The sequence below is a fragment of the Pseudonaja textilis genome, chromosome 4 (genome assembly GCF_049901715.1).
Source record: "Pseudonaja textilis isolate UNSWEBS1 chromosome 4, rPseTex1.2, whole genome shotgun sequence".
Lineage (NCBI taxonomy): Eukaryota > Metazoa > Chordata > Lepidosauria > Squamata > Elapidae > Pseudonaja > Pseudonaja textilis.
In genome coordinates this window covers 3,028,231-3,047,325 of record NC_141993.1, presented here as the reverse complement: position 1 = coordinate 3,047,325, position 19,095 = coordinate 3,028,231, and the positions used below count along the sequence as shown (strand labels likewise).

The following is a 19,095-nucleotide window of genomic DNA, read 5'->3' as shown; positions in this document are numbered from 1 at the left end:
TGCACATGCTTCAAATGTCTTGAAACCATCAATGAAAGTGAAAATAACATTAAAATGCCACCTATGTGACAATCAAGCCCATCTCGCCTGCTTAAACTTAACCAAAAACCTAGCTGATCTCCTAAAAACATCAGATACATTTCCTTGTCTATGTCCATCATGTTTACCTAAGCTAAACAAACTAGCTTTGTACCCTGTCTAACAGAGTTGAAAGCATAGAATCATTCACTCACTTAATAGAAGAATGCTTAGTAACACGTTTTGAAACAACTATACAAGCAAGCCTAATCTCTCTTGGAAAAAAAAATACAGCACAGATAAGCAAACACCTAACAGCTCAAAATCAAATCCCAACTCAACAACCACTACCAAAGCTACTACCTCAACTACAATCACAACTACAACCAAAAATAACCACCAAACCACAGCCACAAATAATCACTATCCCAATAAATAATACCACAAATGATATCCCCTTACTCATCAGAGACATCATGGAACATGATCAGAAATGTCCAAATGCCATCTTAATTGGTCTTGAAGACACATATGAATCTGATGATATCACCAAAGTTTGCAATATCATAAGCAACTCCAATACAACAAACATCTCTCCCTGAAGATATCATTGAAATAACCAGAGATGGCCCTGAATTCAATTTTGTAGAGTTATTTGCAAAAATGAATTCAGCAAACGGATATTCATTCATACAATAAACACCATTGCTAAAACCAATCCCATCCATAACAAACTTTGTTCACGACCAGACTTATCCATACTGCAAAGAATCCACCCCCATGAATTCTGCACAGAACTCAAAAAATGTCTAGACAATGGAGAGAAGGACCTATACATTGACTACCATGCTGATTGTATCAAAAGTAAGACACAACCCACAACTCAGCATCCAACCCTACTTCATCCAATCCACCATCACCCAAAACTAGGCACGCACGCCCCTAACTACCTCAATTCCAACTACAACTGGCCTTAAATGCAAGCTACTCAATGCAAGAAGCCTTGTAAATAAAATACCTAAATTCCTCCTCTTACTAAATATGGCTAAATTTGACATCATATTTGTCTGTGAAACATGGCTCAATGCATCTTTCCCTGACTCCATAACCACAGTAAGAGACTATCATGTTTACCGATCAGATCATGAAATCCATAGAGGAGGTGGTGTTGCTATCTTCTATAAAAAGTCCCTACATATAAAAAAAATCCAAATTACCCAGGAGCTTGCTCTTCTGCAGACCATCATTTGTGAACTGTCCTTAAATATCACATTTTGATTCTTACTATGTTATAGAGCCCCTGATTATGAACATCAAACATCAAATAAGTTAAACTCACTACTAACATGGACAACATCCTGCCCACACACTTTTATCTTTCTTGGTGACTTCAATCTACCTCATATTAACTGGACCCTAAATGAATGTATAACTGAACCCATACATGCAACCTTCTACAATGCTGTAACAAATCTTGGACTGGAACAACTAGTAACCAACAAGACTAGACTTAACAACTACCTCGATCTCATCTTCTGCAACAGTTTGAATTCAATTTACAGAATACAAATTAAAGAACCTTTTTCCAACAGTGACCACAGCATGATTGACTTTTGTCTCAACATATATCCTCACAAAAATCATCATAATGACGGGATCCCCAATTATAACTTCAAAAAAGTCAACTATGATCTTATAGACAACGAACTCTCATCTCTTGATTGGCAAATTCTATTCACTGTTGAAGACCATTACAACATATTTTTACTTGAAGTGAAAAGAGCCATCAAACTATATGTACCAATAACAATTCCCAAAACCAGAAAAAACAAATTACCCAATCCCAAGGAAGCTCCAATCCCAAAAGAAATCCTTTTGGAGGAAAAATAAATCTGATCATGTTGCCAATTTTAAAAACTGATACAGAAATGTATGCCACCAGATAAAGACTGAATGCACCAATTATCACATTAAACAAGAGGAAAACCTTCTACGCACCAATTCCACCCACGCTTTCTATAATTTTGTAAACAACAAACTAAAAGACTCGAGGTCCACCCCACCCCTGAAAGGACCTAATGGTAAAGACTGCAACGACGACACCATCAAAGCCAACCTCTTTAACACATTCTTTGACTCAGTATTTGTAAACAGCAATGGATCATGCCCAATATTTCCTAGTCGAACCACAGAAAACTACTATGATCTACTACATATCGATTTTACAGAAGACAATGTTGAAAAAGCACTATGCGATCTAAAACCATCCCTATCTATTGGACTGGACGGAATATGTGCATGCTTCTTAAAAAAGCTATCCACTGCCATAGCCAAACCTCTAAGCATAAACTTTGAAAAATCTTTCAGGACCAGTTCCTTGCCAAACCTATGGTCACTAGCCATGGTCATCCCCCTCTTCAAAAAGGGAGACCCCAACCTATTTGAAAATTACAGACCAATCTCTTTATGCTGCGTCAACTGTAAAGTCATTGAATCAATTATTAACCAATCCATTATCCTCCACTTAGAGACAAACAACCTACTCTCTAACAAACAATTTGGTTTCAGAAAAAAAAACTATCCTGTAATCTGCAACTCTTACACTGCAAAAACATATGGACTACACAACTCAATCAGGGCAAAGCAATTGATGCAATTTACATAGACTTCTGTAAAGCCTTTGATACAGTGATGCACAACAAACTACTCCTAAAACTAAAATCTTATGGTATCTCTGGACACCTGCATAACTGGATAGAAGCATTCCTGTCAAACAGACAACAAATGGTCAAAATTGGGAGTGTCTTATCAAATTCTGTACCTGTCAACTGTGGTATCCCCCAAGGCAGTGTTTTAGGACCAACTCTCTTCATACTCTACATAAATGACCTCTGTGATCATATTAAAAGCAACTGTATTCTCTTCACTGATGATGTAAACGTATTCAACACCACAGACAATACTGCTACCGTTCAAAAGGACCTTGACTATGTGTCAGAATGGTCAAACAAATGGCAACTTCAAATCTCAACAAATAAATGCTGTTTCTTACATATTGGCAAAAAAAAAATCAGAAAATAAAATACAAACTGAATAGTCAAGACCTTGATGATGATCCAAGCTCTGTAAAGGACCTTGGAATACTCATCTCTAATGATCTAACTGCTAGAGCCCACTGTAACTACATAGCCAAAAAGGCATTAAGAATTGGTAACCTAATCCTGCATAGCTTTTTCTCTGGTAATATCACACTACTAACTAGAGCATGCAAAACATTTGCTAGACCAATACTTGAATACAGCTCATCAGTCTGGAACCTGCATTACATATCTGATATTAGTACAGTTGAGAAAGTCCAGAAATATTTCACAAGAAGAGTTCTCCACTCTACTCATTGCAGAATACCTTATGCCAGCAGACTTGAAACTCTAGACCTAGCAAACCTAGAACTATACCGCCTTCGGTCCGATCTAAGTATAGTATATAAAATTATATATTGCAATGTCCTACCAGTCAATGAAAACTTCAGCTTCAACCACAACAATACAAGAGCACACAATAGATACAAACTCAAGGTAAACCACACCAAACTTGATTGCAGGAAATACGACTTCAGCAACAGAGTGGTCAATTTCTGGAATACTTTTGCTGACTCTGTGGTTTCTTCTCCAAACCCCCAAAACTTAACCTTAGGCTGTCTGCTATTGACCTCACCCCTTTCCTAAGAGATCTGTAGGGGGCATGCATAAGTGCACCAACGTGTCTACTGTCCCTGTCCTATTGGTAATTTTTTTTCTTATTCGTATCCATTTCATGTATTCATAACCATGTTTATACTTATCCTTGTTATCTAATAATCACTCGACTAAATAAATAAATAAATAAACAAACAAACAAATAAATAAATAAATAATCTTGGGAAAATGATCTCTGCAAAATATGATCATAAAAGCCCAGTCCAGCACAATAACCACTGCAAAAGAAAAAATAAGAAATGCAAGAAGAAACCAGCATGGCTGCACAAAAATCTCTCTGACAAATTGAAAGACAAAAAGGACAAGTACAAAAAATGGAAAGAGGGACACATAACTATGGCAGAATATTAGCAGCTAGTCAGAAACTGCAAAGATGAAGTCAGGAAAGCAAAGGCTCAGAATGAACAAAGACTTGAAACAAAAGTCAAAGATAATAAAAGAGTTTTTTCCAACATATAAATAACAAGAAAAGAAATCAAAGAAATAGTCGGTTCACTAGAGAGAAAACAGCAAGGAAGTAACAGGCAACAGAGAGAAAGCAGAACTGCATAACTCATTTTTTGCATTGATCTTCACACACACACACAAATATAGCTCAACCTGTCAAAAAACGTAACTATAAAAGTCAGACTAGAAATAAAAGTTAAGATAAGCAAAAAAAAAAATGATAAGAGAATGTTTGTCTGATCTTGATGAATACAAATCACTGAGACCTCATGCATTACATCCCAGAGTTCTAAAGAAGCTGGCAGATGTCATCTCAGAACCACTGTACCACATCTTTCAAAAATCCTGGAGCACCAGGGAATTACCAGAGGACTGGAAAAGAGCTGATGTGGTTCCCCTCTTCAAAAAAGGGGAAAAAAACAGAACCAAGAAACTATAGACCAATCAGCCTAATATCAATACCTAGGAAGATACTGAAAAAGATAATAAAAAAACAGATCTGCCAACTTCTAGAAATGAAAGTAATAAATAACAGTCAGCATGGGTTTGATAAAAAGAGATCATGCCAAACCAATCTTATTTAATCCTTCAACATAGTGACTAAATTAGTAGACCAGCAAAATACTGTAGACATAATTACTTAGACTTCATCAAGGCATTCGACAAAGTATACCACAACCTATTTCTTGGTAAACTAGACAAAAGTGGAATAGATAGAATCATCACCAGATGGATTTGTAAGTGCCTGACAAACCATACTCAAGAAGTAGTCCTTAATGGGTCTACATGGAGGGAAGTGAGCAGTGGGGTGCCACAATGTTCATTCTTAGGCCCAGTACTCTTCAACATCTTCATAAACATCTTAGATGAGGGAATAGAAGGAGAACTTACCAAATATGGTTGTACTAGAAGACCTCCAAGGTCCCTTTCAACTCTGTAATTCTATTCTATTCTAAATTTGCAGATGATACTAAGCTGGCAGGAATAGCTAACACCCTAGAAGATAGGCTCAAGATTCAGATGGATCTTGACAGACTTGAATACTGGGCCCTATCTAACAAAATGAATTTCAATGTAGAGAAAAGTAAAGTCTTAAACTTAGGCAAAGAAAACCAAAAGTACACATATAGATTGAGTGAAACAAGGCTTAATAGCAGTAACTGTGAGAGGGATCTTGGAGTCTTAGTGGACAACCAGTTAAACATGAGTCAGCAGTGTGTGGTAGCAGCCAAAAAAGCCAATGCAATCCTACGTTGCATTAACAAAGGGATACAGTCAAGATCAAGTGAGGTACCAATACCACTATAAAGCTTTAGTAAGATGTTGAGACACTAGAAAAAGTGCAGAGAAGAGCAACCAAGATGATTAGGGGACTGGAGGCTAAAATATATGATGAATAGTTACAAGTACTCCGTATGGCTAGTCTAGTGAAGAAAATGACCAGGGGAGACATGATAGCAGTCTTCCAATATTTGAGGGGCTGACACAGAGAGGAAGGGGTGAAGTTATTTTCCAAGACACTCGAAGGCCTGACAAGGAATAATGGATGGAAACTGATCAAGGAGAGATTCAACCTAGAAGTAAGGAAAAATTTTCTGACAGTGAGAACAATCAACCAATGAAATAGCTTGCCTTTGGAAGTTGTGGGAGCTTCATCACTGGAAGCTTTCAAGAAGAGATTGGACTGCCATTTGTCAGAAATGGTGTTGGGTCTCCTGCTTGGGCAGGGGGTTGGACTAGATCACCTACAAGGTCCCTTCCAACTCTGTTAATCTGTAATCCAGAAAAAGGATTAAAAGTAGAAAAACAAAGACTCCTAGAATTTACATTCCCCACCCAAATTGTAAGGACAGGACATGACTCTTAGGACATAATAGGTTTAACCCACCACCATTAGAATAGCAAAAGACACAAGGCTCATTACATTGCAACCCCCCCGGAGCATCTCAGAACTCTATAAAAATCTATCCATTCACCCCACCAAGGGGTCAGCCACTCCAGAAACATTTGCTGCTGTCACTGAAGTTTTTGGAAATCAAATAAACCTTCGTTCCATGCAGTCAGCCTCCATTTTATTTCCAGCACTTTTCTCCCAGCTTGGAACCAGATCGGATTTTTCTTCCTACAATTTGGCATGCCCGAAGGGACTCCAAGGTAACCTGACCAATGGACCTGGCCTGGATAAGCTTTCACCTTGCCGGTAGCAGAGCCCTTGTGTCTAGACATGAGTGGGTTCTTCAGATCTTGCTCATTTGGAGAAAGGGTAATAAAGGAAATTTTGAGTTTTGAGCACAAAAGGCTACTTGGAAAGAAGGTGACTACCTCTAAATTTTAACTTTTAAATCCCAGGAGAGCAAAGATCTGTTTGCATGTGTTTGCAAGAGGACCCATCTCCCAATCACTGCTGGATCCTGCTTCCTCTGTGCCTTTCCTAGCTGCAAACAGATCTGTTCCACTGACAGACCTGGAAAGCAAGGGGGTTGGCCAGAGCACAGGACCTTCTGTAGGGAAAAGGGAAGATATGTGAAGGAAGAACAGGATGTGCGTGAGAGAGGCGAACCTGGGCAGCTTGCTGAGAATCACTGAGCAAAATCCCCTTCAGTAGGAGGTGCCTGTACTTACTTCTAAGAGAACAGTAGGTCCTCCCAGACTCTCTTGGGTCTGAAAACCATGAGGAAAGTAAGGCCATGGAAGGAGGTACTGATAGTCACTGTAAAGGGAGCAGCAGGTCCTCCTGGACCCCTTTTTGGTCTGAAAACCATAGGTGGATTTTCCCTTGAAAGGAGATGTCCTTACTCTGATAGGGAACCAATGTCTTCCCGGACTCCTTTTTTGGGTGTGGGGGTGGGTGGGTTGAAAACTGTCAGGCAGGAGCAGAAGCTTGTAAGGAAGCTTGGCCACAAGGGAGACCTGGCGGAGCCAATTGAACCTCAACATCAGAATTAGGGAAACATGGGAAGCTCTAACTTGAGTGTCTCAAGAGGACCCCCTCTAGGAGATCTGCTCGATGGCTGGGATGAGAGGCAGTTGTCTATCCTGGCTGGTACAAAGAAGAAACGAGCAAGGAAGTTATGCAAGGAGATAGATTTTGTTCATGGATGCTAGAAAACCAATTTGGCTAAATCAAGGTACTTAAAAGAAAAGAAAATATAGTAACATTGATCCCTTCTAGATTTTTCTAATTTAAGTTAACTGAGATCTATGGTGAGAACGATCAAGGTGTGTAAATCTGAGAGTTCTACTGTCCTTTTCTTTCTCTTTCCCTTGTCTTTGTGTGTATCTGTGTGTGAATGTCTTTGTGTGCCCTTGAGGCAATTGTAACAGTTAAAAGACTCTAATCCATAGAGACAAGAATTTTAAATTCTGTTGGAAAATAATGTTAAAATAAGTAATAAAAAGAAAAATACCTTCACTATAGTTTGCCTGGCTAGCAAAACAGGGTGAAGAGAACTGTGTCTCCTTTTCCCTTCACTCTCTGTACCTTCAAAAACAGCCAAAGGTTATCAGGAGGAATGTTTTAAGCTCCATTTAGAAAGAAAGTTTTATTTGTGCATTTTCTGTTTGTGTTGTGAATGGGTTTTATCTGTCTATTCTTTTCCTGAAACATGAGGTGTGTCCATCCACAGGAGCTTCATGAAATCAAGTTTACTCATGTAGGGAAATAATCTTATCAAGATACTTTTCTTATTCTATCAGTAATCAGTAAAATTACTATGGAAGTAATCCTGGAACATATAAGCATTTTTTTAAAAATAATGTGGTCTTTTCATCTAAACTGTATATTGATAAAACTGGGCCAAATACTGTCAGGATGTTTAGATATTGTAAAACAAATGTTAAAGGTAGATTCTCCATGCCCCTCACAAATTGTACACACTAAACTACTAGGCTTATAAAATTATTTGGAACTTTCAGCATTCTCAAGCTGCCCAACATTCTTAAGCTGCTAGCCCTTAAATCCTCTTTAATATGTACTTTACAAAATTTATGCATTTGTTCAATTTCAGAGATGACGCCCTTCATCTTTTCTTGTTCTCTTTCACCAACAGACAGTTTTTGCCTTATTACCAGAATCCAGCTTCTCTTTTTTCCCCTCGTCTGTGGTGTCCCCATTTGGTTGTGACTGGTTTATTTGTTTCCTTAACAACATATTAACGTCATTTCAAACCCTGCCTGCAAGCTATCTACCTCATTCCACCTCTCTGTTTCTTATCCTCTGTTCTCCATGTCAGACTAATAATGCCTCTTCTGGGTGGGTCACCCACAAAGGGGAGAGGAGGTCTTGTTCTCATATCTTTCAGCTTTGCACAGATGACTCTGCAATCTTTGGAAACAGAACACGCTGACCCAGATGTTGCTTCCAGAAGCGACCCTCCATCCATTTGAACCAGGGAATTGGGTTTGGAGCCAGACATCTACTAGAAAGTCATCACTGCAACCAGAATAGAACAGACCTTCCCAAGTCTGAGTGACCAAGCCAAGTCCAACACCACCCATCAGACTTAAAAGAGAGGACCCTGAGATGGACAAGTGGAAACTAAAGACTCTCTTTGAAACCTCAGAAGACAACTGGAAAGACTATGGGGGGAGGGTGGAAACTCATTGTATGGTTTTCTTTCTTTGTCTCATTTATATTGTAATTAACCAGTTAAATGGATTCATGGAAGGATGGCATTTGGGAATGGTTGCCACAGCAAGTCTTCAGACCTCTGTCTGGTGGGAGGGAAAACTGTCAAGGATGTTTATACTACCTGTCTTGTAGAAGTATCTGCACTTCTAACACCATTCAAAACCACAATGAGGCTATCTCCTTCACCAACCTCCACCTAAAGCATCCCCGGTCTGGTTCTTGTTCTGTGGCACTAAGGTCTATGCAGTCATACCTCTCTGCCAATTCCATGAGGGGAGGGGCCATGTCCCCCTCAGATGATTCACAATCCATATGCCCTAATCTGAATGGGAGCAGAAGAGAGGTCTCCAAACCTCAAGCCCTGATGCTACCCAGTAAGGCAGAATATGTTGCATTAGGGGTCTCATTAGTGGGAATCCTAGGGCTTGCTATGTGCAATTTCAAAAATATTAATAGCCTGGGCTTGCACACTGGCTAACCTCAATTTGACCTCATAAACCCTGGATGCACTAAATTGGGGATGTCAAAATTGCACTGTCATGGCGTTGTCATGTGATGTAGCATGACTTTTCCGCCCTTTGCTAAACCGGGTGTGGGCATGGCTATCATGTGAAGCATCCAGCCTGTGGGCCACAAGTTTGACAGCCCTGCATTAAACTAAGAGCTAAGGCAGATTCAGAAAGCAAATCTTGAAAATGGGCAGCCATTAATTCATGGCTGCAAAGAATTTTGGGACTTGTGCTCACAGAAAGTAACATCAAACATCTAAAAAGAATTGCCACAAAATATTGGATACTATAAATTTCCTTTCTACTTAACAAAACTTTTGCCCTGGCTGTTATACCTTCATGGGTTGAAAGTTCTCCTTTTGGCAGCCACTGCAGGGATCCTTTTCTGCTGCCTCTATCAATACTTTCCCCTTTTCATTAACAATTTGATTAATTCTTAATCTTGTTCCAATAAAGGTGTGTTTGTTTATGCCACTTATATGGCATAAGGGGGAAACTGTAGGAAGCCCCCTCCTCAGATTAAAATATTCCTTATTCTTAATATTAAAAGAGGCAGGGTGAAATATTTCCCCAAAAGAAAAACAGAGAAACATGCTCTTAAAGGCAGAAAGCAGCCCCAGTCTTCCTGCTATAGGAAACAGCATCTGGCAAATACCCAAAGTCTTTAGAGATAGATATTTTGTGCCCATTAAGAAATCCAGGCCAGCCTATTCATAAACAAAACACCTTCAGCCCGGCTCCTCCAGAAGGGATTCAAAGTGGAAAAACAAAGATTACTAGATTTAACATTCCCCACCCACAACTTAAGGATAGGATATGACTTTTAGGACATACAGTAATAGGATTAACCCACCACCATTAAAATAGCAAAAAAACACTACATTGCACCACCCCCTGGAGTATCTCAGAATCCTATAACAATCCATCCATTCATCCAGCAAAAGGGGTCAGCCATCCCAGAAAAAAATGTTGTCACTGAAATTTTATGGAAACCAAATAAATCTTCTTTCCATATAGTCAGCCTCCATTTTGTTTCCAGTGCTTTTCTCCTGGCTTGGAACTGGACCAGATTTTTCTTCCTACAGAATGCAGACTATGGAAGTGAGGAGAAATGAAAGGACGAACATTTTGCTATTTTCCTTCGAATGCTTCATGTGACTGTTAAGCCAAAAATCAATATCCTTTCTTTTGTCAGTTATACGATTTTTATTTTAATTGAGCACTGTAGTTACAGCCATATGTACCATCTATGTACGATAATATATTCCTAGAGATCGATTTACATGTTCCTGATCCCAGGCAAAGTTGCCAAAGTACAACTTTTCATGGGTAGTTTCATGGCTTTTCATGGGAAGCCATCACATTGATAAGCTGTGAGTGTGAACTAGCTGAGGTCAAACAGTGGAATATTGATTTAGAGCTGCAAGTAGATTTATCAGTTCTACCTAGAAATATATTTCTGAGCCACTCTGCACATCTTCTCCAACCAGTGAGATACCTTTAGTCACATAATGATTCTAAACTTTAGAAGGGCTTTATTTTTGGCAAGATTCAATGCCTTCTCAACAGCCGTTACTGAAGGGAGAGACTGAAAGACTCCTTTGAATAGAGACTTTGTCCATGCAGTGGAGGAATAATCTATGGAACATGTTATTTTGTATTGTCTTCTATATATAGACACCTGCCAGGAAGTATTATCTCCATTCTCATTTGTTGGTATACAGTACCTGAGGGAGCAATGAAGCAAAAGGAATACAAATTAAGGAAATTTTACACTGCATCTGATGGAACGTAAGAATTACAGAATGAAGGGAAAGATCTTGGAATTCATCAAGGCCAGCTTCCTGCCAATTGATAAAAACAAATACTTTGATGCTGTGGGCAACAAAGAAATAATCCTTTTTTTTCCTCTATTACATTTTTGCAGCAATGGGAATTTTCAGTTACGTTTGGATTTTGAAAGATATCAGATTAAATGATCCTCAACAGCCTATAGTGATACATTTGCATGATACTTTGAAGATAATATTATGTCAGTTTGGCATGACTTTGATTACATGATTATCACAGTTATACCCAGATCATTTTGTTTCCTCCAATTGTATTGAGGAATTCCAGTTGTTGAGACTGTGGATGCAAAGCAGGTCCTTAAATAAGATTGACAAACCTATGGAGTTCAAGTAAGGAGAAGATGGCTAGTTGGATCCAGGAGATAGTTAATTCTTTCTTATTTAGAAAATTGCTGGTCAGAAATATCAACCTCTTTGAAAGTCTGTCATCAAGACTTCTCTTGAAGAAGTCTTCCTTGGCCCTAAAACTAGTGAATAATCACGGGCCTGTTGCTATTCTTCAACAGGGTGTTGAAGCAAATGGTTGTTGTCAAAATTGACCTTGGATGAAGCTAAATTAATTCAATCTTAATTTGGGTTCAGTCTGAAGAGAAACTGCCTTTGTCATTTGGAGGGATGACCTTTCCAATGAGAAATATTAGCGAAATGGACCTTGAATCCCCCATCATGTATAATCAGGACCAACCAAAAGAACAAAGATCCAGAAAACCTTTCATAAATAAAACTAAAAATGAACAGGCCACCCTGCTTAATATTCTTCTTTGCTCCCTTTTTAAAATGCTTTGACTATGTAGTCACATCAACAATCATTTCCTAGAATAAAGTGAAGATGTCACCTTCATTACCCCCTACTATCTTCAATAAATTATGCAAATTGAAACTTCATAAAATCAATTGTAACCTGTAACAAATATGTTTTTAAATATAAACAACAAATTTGGTTTTTTTTAAAAATGAACATCAGCTGCCACTTTGCTTTGAGCAATGGTGTAGAATATTTGTATTTGTACTATTTTTCAAATACCAATATTGGATTTCCATTCAAATCCAGCAATTATCCTCTTATCTTTCCCCTTCCCGCCATTCCTCGCATCTCTCTATAAGCATTCTTGATATCGCTCTGCCTGATTTCCTCTCTTTCCTGCTGGCATCTTTGAATAATAATGATTCCTTTTTTCTTGCTGCTATTGTTGTTGCTCTGTGCCTGATTGAATGAGTCACATTCTGATTGAGATGTTAGTGTTAAACTGCCGCTTGGGACCATCAAACTGAGCCTGAAATGAACTTAAGGGTTGGCTGGGGGGAATCTTAAGAAATCAGATGAATCAGCTAGTAGGAGGTATAAAAGAAGAATTTCAATGTCACTTTTTGAGGGAAAACTAGTTCTCATTCACATGAGGTTTTGACCTGTATTTCAACCACTGCTATCATCATTCCACACCTTTTTTCCAGGACTCTCATGGCCCGATAACTCCTAAGACTAACATGAAGTTAGGAGAATTAGAATGCATAACTGCATGTATGCATCATGCCTACACAGCATTCAAACATAGGTGTGTGACGCAGAGGTGGTCTTCAGCAGGTTCTGACCATTTCTGGAGAACCGGTAGTGGAAATTTTGAGTAGTTCAGAGAACTGGCAAATCCCACCTTTGACTGGAGATTTTACAGTATCGTTCCCCTGCCACGCCCACCAAGCCACACCCACAGAACCGGTAGTAAAAAAAGTTGAATCCCACCACTGGTGTGGTGGCTCACAAGGTTAGAATGCTGGGTGTTGACTGGCTGGCTCGCGTTGGAGACCCATTGCTGCCACAAGGCAGAGTGAGTTCCCATCACATGCTCCAGCTCCTGCCAACCCAGCAGTTTGAATGGATACGCTTTTGTGGACAACTTCATGGGGATATGAAAGGAGCCCACAAGTGGGCATTTTCCAGGCAATGATGGAATATCACCAGTAAATCCTTTCACCATGGATGCACCGACGTATTTCCAACACAGGGGGAAAAAAACATTCAGACATTAATCTGATTTCTGAAAACATTTTGCTATTGATAATCCGAAGCATGTGAAGATAAATTTAAATCTTGGCTTGGTAAGAAAGAAGGGGATAAATTTTATGTGATTCTCTCATGCTCTCTGCTGCCTAGCAAAGCTTTTCCTGAAAGAGAAGTCAGTGACATGACTCTTTTTTGAGCCCACAGGCAAAATCAATTTTGGCAAGATCTAACGTATCTTAGTGCTGCTCGCAAATTTTTTTTTGTAGAACTTTGAATTGGCCCTGGAAATATATGAGTAACTAGTGCCAACAGAACTCTCAGAGTTGCTGTTATCTTGAAATGCTAGGATTCCCCTGATAAAAGTCATTGCATTCTGAAGCAATTGCAGCTTCTGGATCATCTTGCAAGATTGTGTTGTAGTAATTCAGCCATATGGAGACCAAGACATTAGTTACCATTGCCCTGGCATCTGCTCCATGTAAAGTCACAACTGGTTTACTTTCTCACTTTCTAAGACCTTCTGAGAAACCACCTGATTTTTAAGCAGGAACTGTGAAGTCAAGAATATGGCCAAGTCTTGAGCCAATACCTTTGTCTGTAGAACAATCCTGTTTTGAGTAATTACCACAATCAACATTGATCTTGGTAGATTTTCATGGGACCTTGGTTTGCTCCAAGAGTCTCCAGTTCAACCATCCCACAACATTTGCAGCAGAGTTCAATGCAAATCAGCAGAGTTCCATGCAAATAATGGTTGACTTCCATCAAGTGGCTTCACATGGATGTTAAATAACATAGAGGAAAGCACTGGATCAATTATGGAGTCAAGCACTGGAACAAGTCCAATGGAACTCATATAAAACAGTGACCCTGGCTTCCAATTCTTGTGGGTGGTCCAGCAATATACCATACTAACAAAGATAATATTAACAAAATTTGTACATTTATTCCTGACAAAGATAATCTACCAATTATCTAATTAATGCTGCTTGTGTTCCATGACCTTACCTAAATTCTGACTGGCAGGGATCCAGATAATCTTCTGTAGTTGAATTGTCAAGAAAGAGATATTGGAGATGGGTGCAAGTTGTAAAAAAAAAGTTGACTGGACCAAGGGAAGGTGTTTTTTTTTAAGGAAATGTTGCACTACTACCTCCTCAAGTCATCCAATCCCTTATCTCAATCTTCCAGATTTAGCTGCTCAGTACTCTCCCTATCTGGCTGTCCAAAGGATGCAAGAGGGATATGAATCCAGCCCACTGGTGGCAGGATTCATATGATACAGCATCCTATCCACTTCCTTGGGCTCAATGAGATCAAATGAATCCCAGATAATAGCACATGACCTTGTCTTGCTCATTACTGCAGAATCTGCCCAACTGAAGTTGAAATCAGAATAAGATGTGTCTGGCAAATTAATCTAGCATGCTTGCAGACACTTTGTCACACCTATTTATTATGAATGGGTGTGACCTCTACCTCCTGAGGCCTACAGCTGGATATAATGAAAGGAATAAATGCTTCCTATATGGGAATTGAAAGGTGTCTTCAGAAAGCTTAACAAAGTCTATATTGACCAGACATGAATAGACAACTGAAATAATGCAAAACACAGTACAGGATGTACAAGTCACTGCAGAATAGTAGCAGAAGAAGATCCTAAATTCCTACACCAAGATGACCCTGGGAAAAGGCAGATTTCTTTACATGGCTGGAGAAGAAAATATGTCTTATGACTGTGGATTGTTTTTCCAATGTGGGGAAAATACATTCACTTCCAGAAAACAAAACTAGAGAAGTCATAAGAAAGCTAAAGAGTTATTACAATGGAATAGTTATACACCATTCTTCAGCCATCAGAAGAAGGTAGGGCTTTTCTGAAAAAATTGTGAACCCCAAAATAGTGTAAAAATGGAATTTCCTATAACATGTCCAAGCAAATATTGGAAAAAGTCAAGAAAGATGGATCTGACCCATATCTCGCCATCCTGGACTATTGGAGTAGCCCCTAGGCTTTGGTTTAGAGTTCAAGGCTCAGGAATGGATGGAATAATATATTATTACCAATAAAATATATTTATTATTGTTGCCCTAAATCACAGCTGCACTCATGACACAAAAAAATAAAAAGAATACAAATTCTAGATTAAATAAAGAATTAAAAAGTTCAGAATAGCAATAGCACTTAGACTTATATACCATTTTACAGTGTTTTGCAGCCCCCTCTAAGTGGTTTACAGTCAGCATATTGCCCCCAATAATTTGGGTCCTTGTTTTACCTACCTCAGAAGGATGGAAGGCTGTGTCAACCTTGAGCCAGTGAGAATCGAACTGGCGAACTGCTAGCAGTCAGCAGAAATAGCCTGCAGTACTGCATTCTAACCACGCCACCATGGCTCATTACATTATTACCAGTATGCTGAGGATAAGCAGCTTTATACTGATACTCTATGACATCAGTCCCCAACCTTTGCAGCTTAGCGGCCCTGGCTGGCAGCGAGGAGAAGGGATTCAGGCCATGCAAGTGGTGGGCCGGCGCACATGCACATAGCTTGACTCACATGAGTGGTGGGCTGCTGTGTACACAATGCCCACACAGCACCAACTGCAAGTGGATGTGTGTGCCAGCCCACCATTTGCAGAAGTTGAGTTGCGCACGTGCAAGTGGTAGCCCACGGCCTGGTTGCTTATTCATGGTGGGTGACCAAATGAGTGCTTCCTGCAGCATAAGCAGACTGCCAGAAAAATAATAATAATAAGGCAGCCAGATTCTAGGGAGCAAGCTTATACTGAAAAAGTGATCCAAGAGTATTGGGGGAAATTTTCTAGGATAGTTTGGTGGGATAATCTCTAACACATTTTTGCTATATATTAAGAGTTTGTTCTTGGCTAGTCTGGGAGCCTGAGAAGGGAAAATGATGAAATATAGGCCTTTGCTGCCAAGTGCCTTTAAAGAAACAAAATTGAAAATAATGGACAAGAGTTTGCAACTGTGACCTGAATTATCATGTCTATATTCATGTTCTTGCCTGAAATATACATAGCATATATTTACAAACTATGTTACAGGGAGTGCCTGCTTGTAACACTCATTAAAAAAAAAAGCCAAGGTAGTTTTTATTTTTTTTAAGATGGTGATTTTTACAGTAAAAGGGCTAATCCTCTATAAGCAATACAGGAATTATTTTTGGCTGATAAATGTCAAAAATTGGGTAGATGAGCTATTTTTCTTTGTGGGATGCTCTTAAATGGTGAATCCAGAGGATTATATTTCAGGAGATTTATATTCATCAGAGCAATCTGACATAGAACTGAGTTGAAACTAAAAACTATACCTAAACTACAACTTGCTTCTTGATATTTCTGATTATCTTAGAACTTAATAGCAATTTTAAATCTTTTAATATTACAGAACAGTTTCAGTTATTCATAATTAATGATATACTGGAAAACTAAGATCTCTATAACATTTAAAAATTCCTTATGAATGAAGGCAAAATTCCTTTAAAAATTCCTTGTTTATTACTTGTATTTTTCTTTCTGTCCGTTTTATATATCTTTAACTTTATAAAAAAGGGAAGGAAAGGAAAACCAATCCTCATGAGGAAAACAAACGATGGAAGGAAAGGAGAACTGGGGGTCATTCTCCATTCCTTTAATTCTGCTCTGCTAGCCATTGTTTAAATGACATCATGTCTTCGTGATATTATTTTGACCTATCTCCAGCTTCCAACAGATGCAGTTGAAAATAATTTTTCACTTTCCCAATTTAAAAGTAGTGCTTTTTTCTCTTATCTTGATGCAATATGTTTGCCATAGACATGATCTAGGATGTTTGTCAATGAGATGGATGATGATGTAATCAAGAGCTGCGTCCCATAAACTTTGGTGGGCTTTCCTTCTCCATGAAATATTTTCATTACACAATGAATACACTAATGTCTTCAAAGATAGTATAATGCAGAATAATTTCCCACTGGAAAAGTGCAAACATATCAAAACACAAATGTCTAAAAACAGCAAAAATTGGCAAGAAGCAATTTATATCTTTTAAGTATCTTAATAAAGATCATTTAATCTGAAAATTATGACAAAAGGCAGTATATCTTTAAAAAAAAAAATCTAGCTACCACCTCAGAGATGTTTGAGTAGATACTGCACTTACTAATATAGATGACCAGGCATCCATTTAGGAAATATGAGAATATGTAACTCCTAGCTAAAATCCAGTACTTTTTCTATATACTTGAATGCATGGTAGGGAAAAAAAGGAGGGGGGATAGATTAATAAATAAATAAATATTGTTCCTCACATACCTTTTAATGATCTCTCTCTCTCTCTCTCTCTCTCTCTCTCTCTCTCATTCCAATATGTGAAAATCTCTATTCTTGTTCATATCTGATTGTCCTTAGTCAATATGAAACTGTCTGTAGATACTGTCAGTGGATTTATGGTGGTGTGCTCTAGATATGCTGCCGATAGGCATAAACCAAGAATGTTGCTTCTAGCTCACAAAACCTTAAAAAAAAAACTGGAGCAGCCATTCTATTCTCTAGCTAAATTGAGAGGCCATTTGACAATATATAAAAGTTTAAAATACATTACTTAAATCCTTAATTATTAGCAGCCATTAAATAATGCATCATAGTTGTAATAAAATAATGTATAGTACTAGAACATGCTTTGGGCAGAATTCATGTAAAGTCATGGAAATTCCTTTGAAAAGCTAGACAAATACGATTGGAAGCCTATATCCCAGTGAAGCCCTTTCCACTAATATTATATAGATCAAATTAGGCAGGAACCCAGGTACTCAAACTTATGAAATAAAGCTAGTTACTCTACAGAGTGTCACTTTTTCAGTTATAGTTCCTGGACCTTTCCCCCCAAAAAAGTATTTTAGGTCTATGGATTATCATATTTTGATGCATTTTGATGACTTTGTTTTGAATAAGTTATGACTTGAATAAGTTTCTGTGCTGACATCTGATTTAAGATTGATTTCATTTAGGGTTCATTGTGGTATCAACAATATTTAAAATAGTCAAATATTTTCTCAGGAGGTTCTTTTTGTGGGTTTAGAACAGACCAAGATGCTATATTGCCAGTTTAAAACTGGAAATTATTGATTCCAATCTTGCCTACCCCTCCCAACTCCCTTCCCTTCCCTTCCCTTCCCTTCCCTTCCCTTCCCTTCCTTCCTTTTCTTTTCTTTCCTCCCTCCCTCCCTTTGTGTTTGGGTAACATGTTTATCAAGCAACTGGGAATAATGATAAAACAAAAGTATAGCCTCTCATCATTGGGCACATCACTTACCAGTCACTACAGGGTATGTCTGGGGTCCTGACACGTTGTTCCCCAGGTCTGGGTTAGCAGTGGTGGATAGACTTGACTTGACTTCATCAAGACCAGGGGTCAGAGCTGGGAGGGAATACTCATTACCCTAGGGAGAAGAGAAAAGAAAGCTCTCTAACTGATGGATTAGAAGGAAGGGAAGAGCAGGCAGATGGAGGGGAGTGAAGGTTGGGAAGAGGCACAATGCGGTCCCTGCACAGATGGAAGCAAAGAAGAGATAAATAAAGCAAATGAAGAGCAAGATTTGGCCAGAGCTGCCAACTTCCTGATGAATACAAGTTCTCTCCCTCAGGAGACAGATTCATCCCCATTTATCTAGGGTGACTGCTTTTATTCCCAGCAGGCAACCACCTTAGATAAAACGAAAGGAAAACATGGGAGATCAGATTCGAAGACTGGCTTATATTTTGAAGAAAATGTGAAAATCATAATCCTTCTCTCCACAGAAGGAAAGATGACTTCATATGGTGGGTTAAAGTTCTTATCTGAATAGAAAAGATTATCTGTGGTGAAAAGCATTCTCCAACCCAC

At 38.7% G+C, this 19,095-nt stretch overlaps 1 protein-coding gene across 3 annotated transcripts in view; it reads right to left on the bottom strand.

The window, feature by feature from the left end:
• Positions 1–19,095, bottom strand: part of PAX2 (paired box 2) — a 211,204-nt gene that overhangs the window by 31,239 nt on the left and 160,870 nt on the right. For all 3 annotated transcript variants that reach the window (XM_087932130.1, XM_087932129.1, XM_087932131.1), the window contains one exon: positions 18,526–18,652. In XM_087932130.1, the coding sequence (XP_087788256.1) occupies positions 18,526–18,652 (127 nt within the window). The remainder of the gene's footprint in view (positions 1–18,525; positions 18,653–19,095) is intronic.